Source organism: Eptatretus burgeri, chromosome 2 (genome assembly GCF_056783735.1).
Source record: "Eptatretus burgeri isolate ZD-2024b chromosome 2, Ebu_testis_v1, whole genome shotgun sequence".
Classification (NCBI taxonomy): domain Eukaryota; kingdom Metazoa; phylum Chordata; class Myxini; order Myxiniformes; family Myxinidae; genus Eptatretus; species Eptatretus burgeri.
The window spans coordinates 118981821-119000884 of record NC_140962.1 but is presented as its reverse complement, the minus strand read 5'-3'; the positions used below and the strand labels follow the sequence as shown (position 1 = coordinate 119000884).

General features: G+C 40.9%; 1 protein-coding gene across 1 annotated transcript in view; it reads right to left on the bottom strand.

The window, feature by feature from the left end:
* LOC147032931 (uncharacterized) overlaps nt 1-19064 on the bottom strand; it is a 209944-nt gene that overhangs the window by 121660 nt on the left and 69220 nt on the right. Inside the window, exons 7-11 of the mRNA XM_085850977.1 lie at nt 18113-18393; nt 13795-14118; nt 13007-13392; nt 5231-5676; nt 3454-3678 (exon numbers count right to left, since the gene is read on the bottom strand). Coding sequence (XP_085707103.1) covers nt 3454-3678; nt 5231-5676; nt 13007-13392; nt 13795-14118; nt 18113-18393 — 1662 coding nt within the window. The remainder of the gene's footprint in view (nt 1-3453; nt 3679-5230; nt 5677-13006; nt 13393-13794; nt 14119-18112; nt 18394-19064) is intronic.

Below are 19064 nucleotides of genomic sequence, written 5' to 3'. Positions count from 1 at the left end.
CAGAGTACGGTCCCAATGGATGCATGGTTATAGCGTATCTGTAAATTTTCTGTTGAAAATAATCATTGTAATCGTTGTAAACTGAGGTTTTTTGGCCCCTTGGCATTCCATGTTGGTATAACGTGTACTTTTACTCTTATTACCTCCGTTACTGAAAGTGGATGAGATAGTGTTTTCACCCCCATCTGTCTGTTTGTCTCTTTGTGAGTAGGATATCTCAAAAGTTTAGGAACGGATTCCAACGAAATTTGGTGGACAGGTTGGGTTTGTGGCAAAGGCAAATTGATTAGATTTTGGTGGAGATCCAGATCCAGATTGGAGAATTTTTTTTAAGTGCTACTTCACCATGAGTTCAGTAAACGAGTTCAGTAAACAAAATGATATATAGCATGAGTTCAGGAAACGATATCACCAAAAAACGATTTAAATTAACAAAAAAAAAAGTTTTGGATATTAAAAAAAGAAGTGAAGTTTTGGATGGATTATGACAAAACTTGGTGTATGAGTTCAGTATGTGACAAGAACAAGCCGATTCGATTTTGGTTCAAGTCCGGATGCAGATCTGGCCTATCAGTGGGATACAAAACATAAACTGTTCAGCCTGGTGGAGGTACATGCTCGACTGAGTGCCGTTTATTTGTTTTTACGTTAATTTATGTTCGTTTTCAGCATTACCTTGTCACCCACACAAACATCTTAGTAAGAACCCCACACTATGGATTAGTTTATTAATGTTAGATATTTCACAATAATTACTCCAAATGTTGTTCCTGCCTCATGTACCCAAAATAAACCGTATTTTATACGTTTTAAAATTATTTCATTCAGAGAGCTTTTGCAAGCTTGAAAAAAAACCCGTTATGCATCACCTGCTGGCAGCAAATAAAGCCCCAAATTCACTAATTGCGTTCACCAAGGAATGTTTTCTTAGAAACGATTGATGTGTTATTGGAATTGCCTGTCAAAGATCTACTCCAATCGGAAATCTAAGAGCAAATGGGAAAATAATAGTGCGGATGCTCATTGATGATTTCAGTAGCAACCTGATGCAGGATTTGTAAGGAGAGAAACGTGTTCATGTGTTCAAGAAATACTCGTAATTATTGCCACTTATGATAAAGATACCAACAATGTAAAGATATATTTATGAAATAAAATGTCTGCCGATTTGAGTCAGCCAAAAGGCTCAATAGAATAGCATTTGATCCCAATGAATTCTCGTGTGAAGGCTGGAAATGAACAAGGTCCAATGAACAGAAGGACTGATTGCATGAATAGGAATGCACAGCATTCGGAACTGTTCATTCAGTTGTCTTTGGATAGATCTCCTTGTGTTTATAACCTAATGTTAAAGTGGTCTCTCCCCAGCCATACGAAATGGGAATATATATATATATATATATATATATATATATATATATATATATATATATATATATATATATATATATATATATATATATATATATATTGTTACGGATTTTAGAATCTGGTCTGATGAATGCATCCACACATCCAGGTCCTCAGACAGTTATTTCTTCAAATGCATGTTCACATGACCCCCATCCCCATGTCCAATGGGATTGTAAATGTGATGCATTGAGAAGGGTAAAGGATAGATCCCCTCTCTTAGATGGGAAGCTTTTTTTCTTTACGACAGACACGTTCACACACATTTCTTTCACGAGCTCTGAAGCCCGCCCTCGTTTTTCCTCAGCAACATTCTTTCATGAGCTCTGAAGCCCGCCCTAATTTTTCCTCAGCAGCATTCTTTTGCGGGTTCCGACGCCCGCCTTTTTGGAGAGTGCACGGGTCGTCATGGGAACCGTGCCCCAGTGGGGCGGGGTGAGCTTGAGGCGGACGGCACCCCATGGAGACAGCCCGGGGATATAAAAACGAGCGAGAGAAAGCGTGTGGTACGTTCTGTGAGGAGAGACGTTCTGTGAAGAGAGACGTTCTGTGAGGAGAGACGTTCTGAGATATTAAAAAAATGAGCGAAAGAGGGACGTTCTCTGAGGAGAAAAAGTCTGAGGAGAAAAAGTCCAGAGAGGAAAAAGCAAAGGGCGAGAGAAGCCACCAAGAAGCGGGTGTTGAACCAGCGCCAAAGAGACAATTCGCCCTTCCAGTGCTTGGGTAAGCGAGCGTGTGGTGCGCGTGTGGGTGTGAGCAGTGCTGCCAACAAGTAAGGCTCGGGAGATCACCAACAACACCAGGGTCTAAACCCGCAACGGACGATCTCGGTGCCCTCCAGACGTCGACTGGCGTTCAAGGCTGCCCTGCGAGAGGGTGTACGGCAAAGCTGGGTGCTGGCGACGGACGTGACATGCACGCATGCATTTTCAGGACGTTTTCACTTCACGGATGACTTTCTGGTGAGCGAGATGATTCTTCCCCCCTCCTCTTCCCCTGAATGATCTGCTGGGTACCCTTGTCTGTGTTTAGCTGTAAGTCAACCCCCAATAAGCATCTGCTCTTTGTGTCTTTCCTGGCATTTTGATTGATTTTGTTTTGAAATTCAATATTTACCTCAGCAAATAAAAGGTTATTTTTATTTATTTATTTTATTATTAATAAATTATTTGTCGATTTCCAACCTGTCCGTGTTTGTCCTTTCCTTCTATTGGTCTAGCATTGTTCGAACCGAGATAGACCGGGAGGTAAATACCACAGATTTGACCAAAAAATCGTCGGCACGCACCAGTGGTTAAAACGCTCAGGCGCCATAATTAAAATCTAATCGAGATAACATTGGTGCTTTGCCGAGGGCGCGCTCCCTGCTCAGGTAACCGCGTGACCTCTAGTTAAACGGAATAATTAGACGGTGGACACTGGAACTCGTGGATGACTGGGTGGCGTTCGTGGTTTTAAAACAACCCACCATACCATACCATTAATTGTAAGCGGTGGCCCCAGGTCCGGCTCTTTCGAGGACAACCAGGGATTAATTCCCCCTGAGTGACAAGCTGGTGTCTCAGTATCCGCAACGCAACAATTCATATGATGGGAAGAAATTAAATAAGTCACTGACTTAGGTTCTTGACGATCTTGATGATGACAAGCTTTCGGCCAAATAAGTCTTCTTAGTCTTCCTCATTTAGAGTGAATGTCGTCCTTTGAGGCTTCAACGGACTCTTGTGCAATTTTCAACATTTTTTAACCATCCCTTGCCACAAACTAATCGGTTTTGAAATATGGCCATGAAAATGATTCCGAACAAACCAAATTTGAGTTGATTATCCCTTAACTGAGGATTAAGGGACACAAGGATGTGTTTGAGCTTGTGAGTCATTGTAAATTGACCCATCATTCATAAATTTGTTTGCATTTCGTTGCAACGATTTCTGATTGATAGCCAGCATAATCTGACATTTTTTTTCTTCCAAAATCCACTTGACTATTTATGCTCATATACAATTATATAGCTGACAACTCCTCATCACCACAAAGTCGTACGTAAATGCAGGCAGGGATTACGAGTGCTTGGATCAACGAAACCATTGCAGCTTATGATGGCTCTGTAGGCTTCAATGGAACTCTTTGGCGTTGCAGGCCGCTCCGGGTCACTGTGGTTGATTGCAAAGAAGCCGTAGCGCTCAGTGTAACCAGCTGTCCATTCAAAGCAGTCCATCAGGGTCCAGGCAAAGTATCCCGTAACGTTCACACCATCCAGACGTATAGCTGATGGAGGGATGTGAGAGATGAATGAGGTTTGGATCATTTATTCATTTTACGAACATGCATCCGAGGTAAACCACAAATAGCAGCCTGAAATGAGTATCGTTAAGGTAAACTACATAAATATTCCAGATACTATCCAATTGATCTCCCCAGATATCCAAAAACAATAGTGCCACATTTTATTTCACATTTTAAAAATAACATATCTCGAGCAATCACATTTACAGGTTAGCTAACTTTACTTGCTGACTCATAATCGTCCAAATGAGAAGGTTTAAAATGTTTTTTTTAATGCATCAACATTAAAGTATATATCACCAAAAGGGGTGGGGGGGGGGGTGTTCTGATGCTGCCCGGCTGGGTGAGCTGGGCTGCCAATCAGTTAACCACGAGTTCCAGTGTCCACCATCTAATTTTGCCATTTAACTAGAGGTCACGTGGCTTCCTGAAGGGGAGCGCGCTCTCGGCAATACATCAACCTGAAATTGATTAGATATTAATTTGGGCAGCCGAGCATTTACCGCTGATGTGTGCCGACTATGACAGGTGAATTAGGATGTGTTAGACATTGTTTCGGAATGTGTTAGACATTGTAAAGCTATGGAGTTATTGGCCTCCTGGTGGTTACCTTTTGCCTGTGGGCTGGCGGAAGCACTGCCTGACCCCACATCCCAATATACACTTTAAGGCAGCCTTTGATGGCCTCAAAACGGCCTTCAAGGCCAATGTGTGGAAGCTTAAAACCTTCTCCAGATTCTGAAGTACCTACACCCAAAATTTGGGGGCTCGAGATGCAACGGTTTGGACCGTGAAAGAATAATGTACAAACACACAAACACTTGAAATTATTTATAAGATTATCATACTTTGTATAATTTGAGACATGTCTGTTTGTTTGCTTGTGTGTTTGTTTGTTTGTTTGACTTCTATGCATTCCGAAACAAGTGGATGGAATGAGTTGAATACTTGTGGTTGTATTTGGGTGTGCCAAAGAAGGTTTTAGTTGGTAAAACATTTTCATAGCCCTGTGGTTGAAGGTGCGCAGGGAGAGGTCTTTGTAAATGTTTGCAAATTCTCTATGTAAATATGTTTCATGAAGTGCCACTCCCGGTATGAGGGGTTGTTACAAATCATAAATCATAAAAGTGAAAGAAATGAGTTCTTTGCTCATAAGGAAAATAAATAAATGCATTTATAAATGCAGAGCATCTCATTCGAAGAATATTTTTAATACCTGACGTAACGAATATAATTAAAATGACCAAAAAATAAATTATGAATAAGGATAAAGATGAGCTGGGCTGGTAAAAATAAACTGATTTACTTAAAGATTGTGATTAAAAGGCAACAGGACAGGGACTGTTTCTGTAGGAGTGAAAAATGGATATGAGAGATAGATATGATAGATAGATATGATATGATAGATAGATAGATATGATATGAGAGATAGATATGAGAGATAGAAAGAATGAGAGATATTAGTAGAAGGGTAGATGTAGTTGGAACAGAGGGGTGGGGAAAATAATTATTCTTGAGAACTGCACCAACATACCTTTCAAAACCTCATTGGTGTACTTCTTCAAATAACGGATCCTTGTCGCATCATCCAAGTCGGTGAGATTGTTGCTGCGCTGTGCTGCGCCATTTGCAGCAACCCACACACTTCCAGCATCCGGGTAACGTTGGGCAGTATAGTTGAGCAGCTTGCGTATACCAAGTGGTGTAATGGTTCGATTTGGAGCTCCAGTTTTTGGCCATATCCAATTAGAAACTGCCTCTGCTGCACGGTCACACCGGTAGTTTCCTTTGTCCGTGCACGAGACATATCGCAAGCGGTCAGGTATTGTAAGGCCCACCATGAAATGTGCCAATGCGAGGAAGTCGTGTGTGCCATGAATGAGCTTTTTCTCGTCGGGAGACAATTTAAGGATTCGGGGTTGAAATTTATTGTTCAACATCGTCGTTGGATAATCACCGTGGAATATTGGATCTGCAAACCTGAATAAGAGCAAAGTTACATAGGCAGTAAAAAATATTGAAAGTAATGCAACAGTTGAAATAATTTATTGTCATGACATCCCACAGATCTGGGGGTGGACGAAACAGAAGCATACAGTCGAGGCAAAATAATTTTACATCAATCCCAAATAGATTTTTGCCATGTTCTATATATATGTATATATTGTTACGCACACGGGTATCAGGTGTATTATGAGGGGGTTAATCCCCGTTTCTACTCGAATTAACCTTATGGTACAGTGGTTGCTTTACAACCACAAATGCCAATCAGTTAACCACGAGTTCCAGTGTCCACCATCTAATTTTGCCATTTAACTAGAGGTCACATGGCTTCCTGAAGGGGAGCGCGCCCTCGGCAATACATCAACCTTATATTGATTAGATCTTAATTAGGGTGGCCGAGCATTTACCGCTGATGCGTGCCGACTATGACAGGTTAATTAGTTTGGTAATTACCTCCCAGTCTATCTAGGTTCGGACAATACTGGATCAATGGAAGGAAAGGACAAGGATGGACACGTTGAAATTTCAACAAGGAATTTATTAATGAGGAAAAAAAAATAAACATAACTTTTTATTTCTTTGTGGTGAAAATAGGTGAATGCAAATCAATCAAAATAATCTCAAGCAAATAAAGAATTAATCAGGAATTGAAAGAAAAACAGACAAAGAGCAGATGCTTATCACTATGCCTTACTTAATGATTAAACATGAGACAATGGTACCCAACAGATCATTCAGGAAGAAGAGAAATCCGGTCTCGCTTCCCAAGGTAGAAGTCGTCGTGTGTCAAATAAAATGTCCCGAAATGTGTGAGCGTGCCTTGGTCCATTGCCAATGCCCTGCCTTGCCATGCACCCACCTGCAAACAAGCCTGAACACCAATCGACATCACGGCATCACCCCCAGGAACCAGGGACGCCAAGAATCAGGTATGCCAAGAGCTGGTCTCGAGCAGAACCAGCAGGAACGGTCCAACCATCACCCACCATCAGGAGCCATGAGGAGCCACAACCAATGGACAGCTGTAAGGAGCTGCGAGGAACTGAGGCGCTGTGAGGAACAGTGAGGCACTCTGAGGCGCTGTGAGGAACTGTGAGGAGCTGTAAGGCTGTCACCAGCAGTCAGAGCCGTCAGAGCTGCAAGGCAGCAAGGCCGTCACCAACTGTCACAAAACAAACTGTTGCCAGCTCACCAACCGTCTGATTGGAACTGACTGGAGCTGAAAATAACCGTCACCCAGCTGTCACAAACTGTCAGAAAAATGGTCCTCTCATCCTTTTTATAGGCTGGCTGTCTGGGTGGAGCCTCAAGCAGACCACCTTGCCTATTGGCGCATTGTTGCACGTAACCAACCATCAGCCTCACGATCATTCCTTCCTTACCAGAGCGAGATGCACCCCCAAATCAGCACAGACCTGGGTTACAATGCCATGTTTGTGGTGCTGGACGAACGGCAGAAAGCAGCCATTGCCAGAATTACCAAGCGAAAACGTGAAGCGCTCATAAAACGTCAACAACAACCATCACCTCTCCCTTCAGCCCGACACGAACAAGAGCCAGCATCCACAGAGCTGCCAAACTTCGATGGAAAAAGGTGGACGCCAACGTCGGTGAAAGAGGTGGGTGTCAAACCTCAATGGAAAATAGGTGGGTGAGGTAAATGATCCTCAGCCGTACTTGACCGTCAGAATAACTGCTCAGGAAAAGCCCACAGTGTGCTTAATCAAATGTCCTGTCAGTCCAAGGTGTAAATAAATCGTCCACCTCCAAGCCAATGTGTCCTGATGGAAAGGGTAGACGAGCCTCCTTTGGGCTAACAGCTATCTCACGTGCATGAATGTGTCTGTAGTGATGAGAAAAAGTCCATCCCATAAGAAAGGGAATCTGTTCTCTCCCCTTCTCCAACGCATCAAAGTTAGAATCCCACCAGACATGGGGATGGGTCTATGTTGGACATGCATTTTGCAAAATAACTGTCTGAGGACCTAAATGTTTGTATGCATTCGTTGGATCCGATTCTGAAATCCATAACATAATATAAATAAGTATTTATGTATGTATATATATATATATATATATATATATATATATATGTATATACATACATACATACATATATATAGTATTTGCATGGGTTGGGGGAGAAGGGCACTCTGACTGGTGTGTACAGGGCATGTATCGAAAAACGGAGGGGGGGGGCGTTGTTTTATCTGTGAAGCTGCCAGTCTCCGTTAATTGCTGCCAAAGCAGCCCCATTGCAAGGATTACCACGGGTAGTTTACTGTTACCTTCCGAGGTATAGTCAGAGTAGGAATTTTGAATTTGTCCACATTTTTGGCAATAATACACCTACTCTTCATAAAAGACACAATGGTTTATAGTGTGGTTGAAAATCAAACCCAGACCAGGCAGGTCAAAGGTAAGTGTGCCACCCATGCACCGTCCTGTCAGAGATATTTCCATAAATCATCTCAAAAAATAGTTTTTGCTCCTCAAACAGTTTCAGAAATTTACTTTTACTCAAAGGTATGGATACCACAAAAATGTCACAGATTCGATTTGAAAAATGTAGGAGTTATTCCTCAGCCTTTGTTGATCAAACTCCACCTTTGTGTCTTTCTTTGCATCCATTGAGTTAGTTAGGGAATTTTAGCAAATTGTATTGACCATCTGTGAAAAAATTGCTTACCAAAAAATTTCTTCACTAACATATTCATCTAGGTATCTACTAACACCTATCAATTAGTGCAAACCCAAATCCTTGTGAAAAATTCTGGGGAGCCAATCAAAGTTCGGGTGCTCAGAGGGCCTGCGCGAAAAAAATCAGAAAAATTAACTTTTGCCAATATTGACTTGTGGGATGTCTAACTCGGGGTTTTTTGGGGTGCTGAATTGATTCCAACCATTAGATTTGAGGAAAAATGAATCCATGGCCGTAAAATATTGATATGATACATTTTTAGATATCTCAGACTGTGTTTTGCGGTAATTTGGCTCAATTGATTCAGATTGTTCAAATTGTGCTGAAACCAGCATACAACATTTTTGAAACCACTGCTATATTGTTGGTTATACTTGTGCTCATGCTCAGTAGAATTCTCTGTGTTAGCTGACATTGGCTAAGAGCTTTTAGCTATAAAATTATTGTGTACCGGACTCAATAGAAGTTGAATATATTCAACGTAGCGTGGACCTATTAATGTTAAAACACATCACTGTATGTGTGTTCTGTGTGTTTTGTGTCAAAATTTCATGTCCTCTCTGTTGTTTACAAAAAAAGTCTTATTTTTTAGGACAGTATGGACAAGGATGTGACTGAACCTGGCTTGAGGTGTTTCATCTGTGGTGGTTCCGAGGATTGAAAAGCATACGCTCTCAAAAGTCTCCAATAAAGGCCACCCACGGATCTTATCACATTCTGAGATTGTGGGCGATGCGGTGTTGATTGGGAGACTAAATGAGGACTGGAACAACGGAGAAGACAGCAAGTTGAGATACCATGTGGATTGTAAAACAGAGTTGTATAGTCGTGCGAGAAGTATATCCACTGCAACTGAAACAGCTAATCGTAAGTTTTTTATTCTTCATTCAAAGGAAGTAGCATTGCAAATAAAAACGACAATAATAATCTCGAATTTGCTTTCTAAACAATAATTTTATTTCCATAGAACAAGATGAGGAGGAAAAAGTAACAAGACAGGACGAAAAAACGCCGGATATCATCTGGGCAAAGTACCTCACCTGGCTCCAGCTCTACTTCCCAAACACCATCAGCGCATCTTATCTACCGTGATGTTTGCATACTCTGTGATGAAGGCATCAACGTTGGAACATTGGAACGAAACCCTGGTAAGTTGCGCGTTTACTGAGTCCTGCACAAGTTCAAATGTATATTTTTCAAATTTTTTCCCTCCTTCATGCCTGATCCTTCATGCCTGTATGTACCTCCTTCATGCATCACCCATTCTCTGGATCGACGCTCAGCTGCACGAAGTGCCACGAAGCAGGAGTCTACGCGCCAGCTGTCAGGGAGGTATCGCCCAGTGGAGCATCCCCCAAAACATACTGGGTGGTGCGGTCGGTCAATCGTGCAAGGTATTGCGAGACCGTGAGCCTCATCTCCTCTCCTTTTTCTTCTCATTAACTCTTCTTCATTGGTGTGTGTGTGTGTGTGTGTGTGTGTGTGTGTGTGTGTGTGTGTGTGTGTGTGTGTGTGTGTGTGTGTGTGTGTGTGTGTGTGTGTGTCATGGCACCTGTCCGCGCTTAAGTTAACATTGCCGAAGATATGTTGGGATAACTCTACTCTGTGTCTGCTTTTGTAAGTTGCTTGTTTTATTGTCGCACCTCACATTTCATGCTATCTCTACTGACACACAACAAAAAACTACATTCACTCTGCCACATATTTTTCCTCACCTGCCTGTTATAAATCCTTTGTAGAAATGTTCCCAGCTCGTTTTTGTCTTTTCTTTCATTGATCCAGCATGGTCCGTATCCTAGCCAAGCCGGGACTTTATTCCCAACGATCCGTTCCTTTTAGCTGATACGTCCTTGGCAGTGTCGCTCGGCTGCATCTGATCTGGTAAATCCCAGGGTACCCAGGCACAGAAATCAGGACGCCCCTCAGGGCCCATGGCCTACTCCAGGCCAGTGCGCTACCAACGCCTCGGGTGCCCTTCTGCCAAGCTTGGCCAGACACACCATGAAGTACATGCCCAGCCACTCAACAAACTCTTGCACCTTTGCATAAAAAAACTTTCCTCTTCCAGCACCAGAACGGCATCCATGTTCCAAAACAGATGAATCCCACGATCTCCCTCTCACGAACAAAAGCAGGGAGTCTCTCCACAGCGGGTGAGGGAAGGGGTGCCTCCTCTCCTTCATCACTCATCCCCCAGTTCACATGATCCATTGAAACCTTCATCTATATATTACTAAAACTCTCATCTTGTATGTAGGTATGTATGTATGTATTATGTATGTATGTATGTTCCTGAAATACAGCCAAAACGGTACACAATAGCGCAAACATTTTCAGCCCACATTACTCACCATTCTCCTGCGGTGTGCAGTATCAAGTTTCGTTAAAATCGGGCAACGAAATAATTATTAAAAAATCAATTCCTGATTCAGTCAAGTACTCTTCGGGAGAATTGGTTCATTGCAAACAACCTCAGTGGTATAGTTCGCTGGAGCTATCTTTTCTTTTTCTTGAAATGATTTATATTTACCACTTGAGATATCCTGCTATTTGTTTAAAAATCTCAAACATTTAGTGCAGACAAAGAACGATTTATTTTTAAGCATAAAATAAACATCGCCATTTTGATCTAATACTTCTGTGTTCATTTATAAATAAAATTGTGTTTAGAAGATTACGCACAATAATTTCTTCGACTTTCTTTTCTCCGTTTTTGTTTTTCACATTGACGCGCAATATCAAGCTTCGTTGAAATCGGGCAACGAAAAAAATTATTTAAAAAATCAATTCCCTATTCAGTCAAGTACTCTTCGGGAGTATTTGATCAATGCAAACAACCTCAGCGGTATAGTTCGCTGGAGCTATCTTTTTTTTCTTGAAATGATTTTTTTTATCAACAGCTGTCACAACGGGAACCCAACGGGTTCACGGGTCATCTCGTTATTTATAAAATTCGAGCCGCATTCCTCATTCATCAAATCTTCACTCATTCCCCCATTAATTCCAGACTCCGTCGGGATGGAGAGGAAGAAAGAGAAAAGCTCTAACCAAACTGTGATGCACAGATTCATCCCATCTCGTCTTCAATTATCCGACCCTTTTGTAGCCTCAAAATCGACATCAATGCCAACTTATGGCAGCTTAAAACCTTTTACAGGTTCTGAAGAGAGGTGGACCTCTTACTATCCGAACATCATCAAAAACATTTCTCCTCGAGTTGATGGGGCCTTGAGATGCTAGGTTCGGCTGTGAAAGAGTAATGTATAAAAAAAAAACTTGGGGGGGTGGGGTGGGGTTTGGTGCCCTTGACTTGAATATGGGTATCCCCATCACTTATGCTGAATATGGGTATCCCCGTCACTATTTTTTTTTGTATACATTGTCGTGGCTCGTATGAGAGCTAACACAAAACGCACATCAAGGGGGGCATGAAACAAGAGGGGCGGGGGTGGGAAGGACAAAACAGTGGGGAACAGAGACATTAGGAGATCTGTGGAAGGGAGAGGGAAGGGGCGGGAACACGGGGAATAGAAGATGGACATTACAGGGACTTTCAGGAAGGAAAGCAGGGAATTTGAAGGAGGTGGGTTTGGGGTGGATTAACGGGGGTAGAAAAGATCGAGGTTTTGGATGGGGGAAGATAAGAGGTGGTGGTGAACAGCTGTTTTGAAGGCCTGGAGGGAAGAATGGGATATAACAGAGTGTGGGAGTATATTCTGAAGGTGGGGAAAAAGAGGAATGAAAGAGAGAAGGTGAGCAGTGATTCATGATTTTGGTAGTTTTACCAGAAGGGGGTTGTTGGCGGACCTTGAGCGCCTTGCGGAAATATGGTGGGACATCACTTATGCAAAATCAATTGCAAATTGGCCGAGCCGTTTTTTTCCAGTGATTTTCATAACTTCACAATCATACATAAAGATAATCTCGTTGAGGATGTGGGATTTTTTTTGGGGGGGTGGGGGGTGTGGGAGGTAGCTTAAAACTTTGATCAGATGCTGTTGGACCCCAGGTGCTATAGTTCAGCCGTGAAAGAATAACGTACAAGCACACAAACACACACAAACACTTGAAAATATGTACAACACACACACACACACACACACACACACACACACACACACACACACACACACACACACACACACACACACACACACACACACACACACACACACACACACACCGTTTAAATTAAAAAAATGACGAAGCAACTTTTCATTCACAATTTCGTAAGATGACAGAATCTCGCGATATGTGACGGACAGACTGACAAGTGTATTAATTAGTTAATGAATTACCTGAGTCAATTTAATCAGTAATATGTGACAGATTTTTGTTTTTAAAGTAACCTTCCAAAGACTGCTTTTTATTTTATTATTTCCTTGTTTATAAAACTGACTTGTATGTGCATTGACTGAACGTAATCCTCATAGATTGAGCCGAAGTAAGAACTTACTCAAGTATGCAGAGAAGCTTGCAACATCATCAATGTGCATTCCATGAATAAACAATACAATGTGGCAAGTTTATCCATGTAAGCATACTGTTACAGACACAGATGACAGTGGATTAACCTTTGCCAAATTCCTAATTTTGGAAGCTCACCAGCCCAGTGTGAAGTCCATGTAACGTTCTGCTGCTGTCACATGTTGTGGGATGAGTGAATCAAAAGCTTCGACCCAGTCAGACCCAAAAACCATTCCAATAGTCCCTCCTTGAGACTGTTGAAAATATTTGTGATAAGCCCGATAGGCTTTGGCGTGGCTCAGAAGGAGGGTTTTACCTGCGGTGTAAGGAACAGACCCGGGATCCCAAGACACCCCAGGCGCTAAAGAGCCATCACCATAGCCCTGCCAAGCAATGGCGAAAGGGTCATAGATGGTTACCCAAGTACGTACACGGTATCCAAACAATTGGAAGCATGTGAAGGCATACTCCTCAAAGATGTCAGCTGTAACTAGAACACTCCATCCACCAAATGTTGCGATTTCCTGCAGTGAGGAAAGTAAAATGCACATGATACAGGAAAACAGACCACTGGGATATATATATATATATATATATATATATATATATATATATATATATATATATATATATATATATATATATATATATATATATATATCTTTTGCAAAATAATAGGCCAAGAATGTCTACATATATATGTGATCAATAACAATGTAAATGTGTTGTCTGTACAAATTGTGGCAAATTATGAGTCAAACTTGTCATCAAAATAATGCAGAAATTGAAACAATACAGCATCAACAAGCTGTGTATAAAAACTGCAAAGAATGGCCTACTTTACTCCACACAGTAAGCATCCAAGTTATTCAAAATTGTGTAAGCAATAACAGAAGCACAAATATAATGGGTATTTTTATACGTACATTTGGTAGATCCCAGTGGTACAGTGTGAGAACAGGTTCAATGCCTGCATCTGCCAGACCATCAAGCACACGATGATAATATGCCACACCATCACCGTTGATACTCGAATTTTTCCCAGTTGGCAGTATCCGTGACCATGACAAGGAAAGCATATAGTGAGTAACATTGAGCATTTTGATCAATCTTACATCACGATCTGGATGGTGGTAGCTGTCACAGGCAATTGTGCCATCTCCTCCACCTCTGATAACTTTCGCAGGACTTTTCACGTACTTGTCCCAAATGCTGGCCCCTTTGCCATCTTCATCCCAGCCACCTTCAATCTAGATGAGCAAAAATAATATTTTAAGATAAGCACATAGGTTTTGGGATGAGTGTTGTACAAACTAGATAAAAGTTATCCTCATTAGAACAAACAGAGGAAGACCCCAAGTTTTGAGTGTCGGAGTGTGGGACATCTTTGTGCTGGAACAAGTCCAGGCAGAGCGAAGCCACTTGGCTTCATGACAATGAAAAAGCTCAAGAAAGATGCCAATATACTATCAACAAATTATTTTTGTACAGCTTTACAAGTAACACATTTACAAGAAAGCAAGTGCAATAAACAGAACGGACAAGTGAGCCATTGAGGAGCCTTCAATAAGACTTTCAGATAAAAAACAGCATAATAGATTTGTATTGAAGGAGAAGACGACTGCTACTTAAACTATCATGACTGAGAAAAAAATTAAATGAACGCGAGTCAAGCAAGATGCCTAAATAACGAGAAGGGTAATCAGTAGAGCGCATAACTCCGCCCGGATCCGGATCTTCAACACAATCAAATCAATTAGTCCTTAACAAACATCCAACCTGTCCACGAAATTTTGGCCAAATGTATCCATACCGTTTTGAGATATCGTGCTATGTATTGTTTTTAATCCTATCACTCAATGGTGAAGAATCACATAAACATAAGAGCAATACCCCTGGGTGCTCACCTGGTCGTAGCTGGATAAGATAACCAGGGAACCACTGGTAGGCATGGATGACCCACAAAATATGTAATGGAGAAGAAAGTAAATACCTATGGATGTTTTTTTTTAAATGCCGTGAACAAACTTTGGTACATCACGGGTGATAAAGGTTGTGGTCAAGTTTCATTAGAATTGTGTGTGTAGTTTCTGAGAAGAAAGCAAATACCCCTTTTGGGGTGCAAACCCCTCCCCCTGTAGACCCCCTCAGAGTTCGATTTTTTTTAATGCAATGAACAAACTTTGGTACATCACGGGTGATGAAGGTGGTGGTTAAGTTTAATCGAAATTGTGTGTGTAGTTTCGGATAAGAAAGCAAATACCTATTTTGGGGGGTAACCCCCCCTTACACCCCCTTAGACCCCGATTTTTCTCATGTCATGAACATACTTTGGTACAGTACATCATGGGTGATAAATGTTGATGTGAAGTTTCATCAGAATTGTATGTGTAGTTTCTGAGAAAAAAGCAAATACTTCTTTAGGAGGGGCAATGTCCCTGTAAACTTCCTCTGTAAACCCCCTCAGACACCGATTATTTTAATGCCGTGAACAAACTTTGGTCCATCACAAGTGATGAAGGTTGTGGTCAAGTTTCATCAGAATTGCATGTGCAGTTTATGAGAAGAAAGCAAATACCTATTTTGGGGGACAACCCCTGTAGACAAACTTAAGGCCCGATTTTTTCAATGCCATGAACAAACTTTGGTACATACACTGTAATGAACTTTGTGGAAAAGTTTCACTTAAATTGTATGTGTAGTTTCAGAGAAGAAGTTGCAAGTATTTGTGGACAGACGGATCGACGGATGACACACCATCCCATAAGCTCCCTGGAACTACATTCCAGGTGAGCTAAAAAAATTTTGACAGATCCGGATGCGGATTCAAATCTTCGGCAAAATTGAATCAATTTTCCTCGTCACATACCCAATGTGTCCACTGAGTTTCGTCCAAATTCGTCAACAACATTTTGAGATATCATGCCATATATAATTTTTGGCCCTGTCTCTCAATGGTAAAACCAGGTTTTACGATAAATCCAAGATGTCTACCAGACCATGTGACCGATGATGTCATAGTCATCAAACTTTATTCAGCATGGCTAGTCGATCAATTTGGATGCAGTTTCACTTTGATCTGTAAAGTGGTTCTGGAGAAGAAGATTTTTTCCTTAACAAAAAAACAAAAAAACATTATGCCTGCCAAAGCATGTGATGGGTGACATCATAAATTTAATCTTTTCATTTTTATTTGGTCATAGATTATGTTTTGAAGTTTCAGATTTTTAGGACAAGGATATCAAGTAAATCAATTTTTGGCTGCTCTACCACTTCATCTTGACATCATCATTACAAGGTCCTCATTCTCCATTGGCAGTTGAATATGATGAGCTAAGTTTCAAATTTTTCCCATCAGCGGTTTCAGACAGATAATTTTTTTTTTCATTTAATCCAAGATGGCTGCCATACTACATGACCGACGACGTCAAAATTATCATTAACATATTTTCCATGGGGGGGGGGTGTCATTCCTACCCTCAAAAATTTGTTTCAATCGGATAAGGGGTTGCTGAGGAAAAAAATGTTGAAAAAATAATCGAGCAAAAAAAAAAAAACCCAAAAAGGGATGAAGAATAATAACAAGAAACAACAAAAACAAGAAAAACAACAATCAGAGCTTTCAAACCCTCGCCAGGACTTCTTTTGAGTGGTGTATTTTTAATAGGTTTTCAGGTAAATCCAATATGGCTGCCAAACCATGTGACCGATGATGTCACATGTGACTTTTGTTCCTCATGGATAGGCGGTCATATGTGTAACGTTTCGCCTTTATCTTTTCAGCCATTTCAGAGAAGATTTTTGAAGGTGAAAAAAATAAATAAAGGCTGCCGAATCACATAACCGATGACATCATCAAAAAAATTGTGGACCATTCTATCCCTAAATGACCCTCAAAATTTTTTATACTGATCAAATGTAGCATTCTACATTTGCAATTATGATGTCATAACGAAGGCAAGCACCTATGACATCATAACAATACCACACTCATTCCCCATGAGGAGTACTTGCTATGTGCCACCTGGACACCCATTGCTTAGGGAACACTTGTGTGAAGTTTCCCCTCAATTTGTCTAACCATTCTGGAGAAGATTTTTATGGGTTTTAGAGTAAATCCAAAATGACTACCAAACCATGTGACCAATGACATCATTTGTGTGAAGCTTTTGTTCCTCATGGACAGGTGGTCATATGTTTAAAGATTCCACTTGATTTGTTCAGCCACTTCAGAGAAGAAGATTTTTGAATGTTGTTTGTATTTAAAACAATATGGCTGCTGAATCACGTGACCGATGATGTCATTAAATATTTTTTCTGTGAACCATTTTGTCCCTAGATGACCCTCAAAAATTTTCATACTCATCGGATGTGGCGTTCTTCATATGAAATTATGACATCATGACGAGGGCAACTATGATGTCATAAAAATAACTCATTCCCCATGAAGAGTACTTGTGATGTGCCAAGCATCAAATTATTTCTTAGTGTGGTTTCAGAGATACAGAGGTCCAAAGTTTTTCCGTTTTTCCAATATGGCTGCCACACCACGGACCTACGACGTTATAATATCATTGAAACATTCTCCATTAGTAGTTGTACCTATGGTGAAAATTTCGTCTTAATCTGACAAACGGTTGCAGAGAAAAACACGAGAGTTTTGTGCAGACAAAGAAACAGACAAACAAACAAACAGACCCAAATGAAATACCCTCTCTGAATATAGGGTACTCCAGCCAGTGAGGCTCATGGTACCCTAATAAAAATAATGAAAATTATTTTAACAACATTGTTAATTTGAGTTTTTTCATCAAATTTTCAACAAAGCTTTATTATGAGAAGATGGAAAAGACTAAGGGTAAAAATGTTACGTCCTCGACAGACCACAGAAGTGATTGCAAAACCCTGTCTTCCGCTGTGTAGGGGATGAACTAACTACGCCAACACTCATGATAAATCAAAGTGAAGCTGGCATTTCGGGTGTTAACCCTTTGTTGGAACAAATGCATTTGGGCATCAGCCCTTCATCACAGAAAATTAAGGGCTAAGGCTTGAATACATTAATAGAAAACTTACATGGGGCTAACGTTAATAGCAAACACCAATGAAGGGCTAACATCAGAAATGTCCACCACACTTTGCTTCTCATGGCAGTTAGTATGTCTTTGTGAACTTTCAGTTTAAAAGATTATCGTTCGAATTGTAATTGACAAACAATACAAATTCCAAAGTTGTTAATCTCACCTGGTAAGCGGCTGTTGTAACACCCCATGTAAAATTATCAGGAAAATATTGGTCATGGTAGAGATCTTGGCTTTCCCACTCGCTGATCTTGTTGAACTTGCGGGTGTCGATGAGCTGTTTGTAGAACTTTGCTGAAATTTTGGGTACACGAACGAGTTCTGGAGTTGAAAAGTTGATGTAATACAAACCCTGGCGCTCAGTGAATCCCATTGTCCAGTCAAAATTATCCATGAGTGTCCATGCCGTGTATCCATGAACGTTCACCTTGTCTTTTGTCATGGCTGCCAGGGAGATATTACGGCTATTAAAGAATGCAGGAATTGAACTGAAGTCCCAAATTGTTTCCACCTGTATTCCTGTTGACATACACTGATACAGTGCCTTCAGAAAGTACTCACACCCCTGGACCTTTTTCACATTTTTTTGCGTTCCAGCCTGAATTTAAAATGAATTAATTATAATTTTTTTGTTATCGATCTAAACAAAATACCCCATAATGACAAAGTGAAAGCATGTTTTAAGAATTTTTTACAAATAAATTTAAAATGAAAAGCTAAAATGTCTTATGCCAATAAGTAGTCAACCCCCTGGGTCAATACTTTGTGGAAGTGTCTTTAGCAGCAATTACAGCTTCAAGTCTTCTTGAGTACAACTGTATCAGCTTTGCATATCTGGATTTGGGGATTTTCTCCCATTATTCCTTGCAGATTTGCTCAATCCCTGTCAAGTTGGATGGGAAGTGTCAGTGAACAGCAATCTTCAAATCTTTCCACAGATTCTCAATGGGATTCAAGTCTGAGATTTGGCTGGATCACTCAAGGACTTTCACTTCTTGTTCTGAAACCATTCCAGTGTTGCTTTGGCTGTATGCTTGGGGTCATTGTCCTGTTGGAACATGACTCTTCACCACAGTCTGAGGTTGTTTGCACTCTGAAGCAGGTTCTCCCCAAGG